This window comes from Pollachius pollachius (genome assembly GCF_949987615.1).
Source record: "Pollachius pollachius genome assembly, chromosome: 20".
In the NCBI taxonomy this organism is placed as follows: Eukaryota; Metazoa; Chordata; class Actinopteri; order Gadiformes; family Gadidae; genus Pollachius; species Pollachius pollachius.
In genome coordinates, this window is record NC_136953.1 from 7,933,374 (window position 1) to 7,937,497 (window position 4,124).

The following is a 4,124-nucleotide window of genomic DNA, read 5'->3' on the forward strand; positions in this document are numbered from 1 at the left end:
CATACAGCTGCCTAAACTATGCATATGCACTGTGCATTAAAATACAAAAGTAAAACTTTCTCCATCTATATTCTAGAACTTTGCCTATTTGATGAATTGTATGTAGTCAAATGATTCTTGCACTTTTGGGGTTATATGTTCATTGTTGAATGCACTTATTCAAAGTCAGCTTGGACGAAAGTGTCATGTAATGACAGAGAAACAGACTGAGATGGAGAGAGAGAGAGAGAGAGAGAGAGAGAGAGAGAGAGAGAAGGAGAGTGTAGAAGAGAGTGAGCGAGAGAGGGAGAGAATGGTGTAGATCAAATAATCTTGAACTCTTATGCTCTTTCAATTGTTACATCATCACCTCTTCCCTTCTTTCTCCCACCCTTCTTTCTCTCCTCCTCTCGCTTTCTGTCCTATTCTCTCTCTCTCTCCTCCTCATCTCTCTCCAGGCTTGTCCTGCACATCCTCCCTCTCTCTAGCTCTATCTTTTTATTCTCTCTCTCTCTCTCCCTCTCTCTCTCTCTCTCTCTCTGCCCTAATGCCCAGGTATTATTCACAAACACACCCGGTGTCAAGCGTTTTGTTACTTTGTTTGTTTCTCTACGTGTGTGTATGTGTGTGTGTGTGTGTGTGTGTGTGTGCGTGGTTGGCTTGTCCTTTATGTGACTGTCTGATTCATCAAATCGCATTAGAAACTACAAATCTCAGATGGGATGAAAGTGTCAACTAGAGGTACATTCTCATAGTAGAATACCTCTAGCCTAGGTCTCCTGTTTGGCTCAGGACAGAGGTTCAGATCACCAGCAGCTAGTCTACACACGGTTACTGTATGAACGGCCATGCTTTACACAAAACACGCCAAACACACGCATGGGACACGGGTATGCCAGTCTTGCTACTTTAAATAATTAATTTGGTTCCTCCCTCACAGGGATGTTGTTAGAATTGAGTTCCTGAGTTGTTCAATTGACTGTAAACTTTATTTGAAGAGGCGTAAATTGACATACAAGGGACAGTTGATTTTTAGCAGAGGATTAAACGACGGAGAGGAGGGAGAGGGAGAGGCATTTGAAGAATGTGTGTGTGTGTGTGTGTGTGTGTGTCTGTGTGTGTGTGTGTCTGTGTGTGTGTTTTGGACAACAATAGACCTCCGGCTGAGCGGTTCAATGTGCATCACAAGACTCATTATCATCACTGACATACTGACACGCGCACGTGTGTGTCTGTGTGTGTGTGTGTGTGTGTGTGTGATGTGTGTGTGTGTGTGTGTGTATTTGTGTGTGTTGAGCTAAACAGGTGCCAATGTGCTCTTAGTCTTAAGCACGGCATTCAACCGGCATCTACAGGTTCTTTAGAGACGAGCTTCAACTTAAAATCACAGAAATATAAAAATATAGAAATAACTACATGCATATATATATATATACAGCATTAGCATGTAGCATGTATTAATAGGCCAGAATAAAGTAATTATATTTGTGTTCTACTGTACACAAACTCTAATTTATTTTCCAATCTTACTGACGTATAACCTCAAGATAGTGTAGTGTAAAGCGTCACATTCACATAAATATGCATGAGCAGAGCTGTCTTAGTCCGTATTCAACGCAGTAAAACTAAATCTAGGTAAGCACACCATTTAAAAAAACACATTGAGAATTATTTGAAAACACAGCAACATATAATTGATTTGAACAATGTTCATCAAATGTAATACTATAATCATCACTTTATATTATTGATATAAAAACACGGCATGGAAAATAAATCGCACTTTAATTTATTTCAATCTGAATCAGATTTTATTTCTTGATGTTTTAGAAAAGCGTTGTTGGAAGATGGGCCATTTAAATATCATTGATTCCATTCTAAAATACCCCTAGGAAGTTGTTGGTTAATCAGGTTGACTAGAATAAAAAACGATCATATCGATTACAACGGTAATAGGCCAATACTCCAGGGTTAAAAACGTTCACATTTACCGTCCTGCTGTCACTTACCAGACCAGGCCAGGCTTCCGAGTTTAATAAATAAAGAAATAATATTATTATTATATTATTACGATTAAGAGGATTATTCTGATGAATATTAATATTTTTGTATTATTATTATTATTATTATTATTATTATTATTATTATTAGTGGTAGTAGTAGTAGAAGTATTAGTATTAGTATTATTATCCTATATTTCTGGGCCTATATTATTGAATGACGGTGCAATAGCGTGCGAGTCAGGTGTTTAGAGCGGCTAGTGTCTCGGTTACCTTAGCCCTACCTAACGGTTCTAATGTCCCGTGCTATTTTATTCATATCATAATGTCACCCGGAGAATCCGGTTGGACCGGTAACGAACCAAACCCACAGGTGAAGATGTACTAGTCTCGAATCTGGTCTGTGTCATTTCATGTGTGTGTTGTTTTTGGTGCGATATTGTGTAAACAGGCACACAACAAGCGCAGGTATAGGCGGCATGCCAAACACACAGGATACTCGCGTTGGTTTCTTCTGCAACGCGAGAAAGTATTCCAATAGGCCTACTGGAGCGCGTGCACGCTACTTTTGACCGCACGCGCTTTTATCCTTTTCTCACACTTTGGCTGCCAGGGACGCCCGCGACACTTCTTTCACACACACACGCACGCACACACGCACACACGCACACACACACTATCGCCCACCATCAATGTAATCTATCCATTGGGGCCACAACACACGCACTCTCTCTCTCTCTCTCTCTCTCTCTCTCTCTCTCTCTCTCTCTCTCTCTCTCTCTCTCTCTCTCTCTCTCTCTCTCTCTGTGTCTGTCTGTCTGTCTGTCTCTCTCCGGCTGTCCCTTGAACACGGGCGCGCGACACTTGCTTGAGGAGATAAAATAAGGCAGTGTGTTTCCCACGGTCCGGAAACTCCACGACCAAGTTTAGTTTACACTTAATTATGTCAATAAAGGCACCGGAACGGCAGGAAGGTGAACTTTCCCACAGCAAAAAATAAATAACGCGCACTAAAGACGCACTTTCCCACGTTTCAAAACCTAAAAATAAATAAATAAATTGAAAAGGACACGGGAGACTTAATTTTAGCCTTAGAAAATACGCTTCTGTTTGTTGGGTCATACCTGGCGCTCGTGCAGTCCCCGTACAACGTGTCGAAGTCCCGGCGCGAGATGAGCTTGCAGCGGTTGACGCCGGGCTGGATGGCGCCGAGCCCGCGCAGCACGCGCACCTGCTCCACGGTGCACACGACCGGCGCGATGTCCAGCCGCTTGAGCTTGGTGTACACGGTGTGTAGTCCGCCCACCAGGTGCTTCAGGAACAGCTCGAATACCTGCGGCAGGCAGATCAGCTCCTGGCCGTCCACGGAGAAACTCGCCACTTTCACGCCGTGCACGTCAACGAGTTTGCACTCGCTGGTCAGCGCCGCGCTCGAGTTGGAGAGCGAGGGAGAGCCGGTGGAGGAGAGGGAGAGCGAGGAGAGGGAGGAGGTGGACAGCGTGGCGGGGATCGAGCCGTGGGTCAACCCGGCCAGGGCTAATGCACCCAGCGGCCCACCACCACCTCCGGGGGAGAGCAGCGGTGTGTTGCCGTTGCCCAAGCAGCCCGGCCCGGACAGGAAGGGACCCAGCATGCCGCTGATGGGGAGCCGGGGGGACGGGGAGTGTGAGTTGGGCTGCACGGGGCTGCCGACGGTGGTCGTTGTGGTGGAGGTGGAGGAAGTGGAGGTGTACAGCGGTTCGGAGCGGTAGAGCGACGCCGAGGTCGGGGCTCCGGAACTCAGCGAGAGGAGCGGAGGAGACCCGGGGTGCGGAGGATCCATGGAGGTGATGAGAAGTTGCGAGCGCTGATCGCTCACACTCGCTCACACTCACTCACACACACACACACACACACACACACACACACACACACTAACACACACTCGCTCGCTCTCTCTCTATCGCCGTGCGTGTGACACACACACGCGCGCACACACACACAAACACGCACACTCACGCACACACTCTTTCCTCGCGCTCCTGCCCCTCTTGTGTCTCCGCGAGGCTGACTTTTCTCGTGCCTCTTGTTGCTCGTGCGATGCTGTGTTTTCTCTTACTTTTCTTTACTCTTTTCTCCGACTAGTTTGGAGTCCTCTTCTTGTTT

General features: G+C 46.2%; 1 protein-coding gene across 1 annotated transcript in view; it reads right to left on the reverse strand.

Annotated features, from left to right (window-relative positions):
* The window catches only part of dachb (dachshund b), a gene marked incomplete at its 5' end in the record, with an annotated part of 41,915 nt that extends 38,114 nt beyond the window's left edge, over window positions 1-3,801 (reverse strand). The window contains one exon of the mRNA XM_079758246.1: window positions 3,104-3,801. Coding sequence (XP_079614372.1) covers window positions 3,104-3,801 — 698 coding nt within the window. The remainder of the gene's footprint in view (window positions 1-3,103) is intronic.
* Window positions 3,802-4,124: the final 323 nt, after the last annotated feature.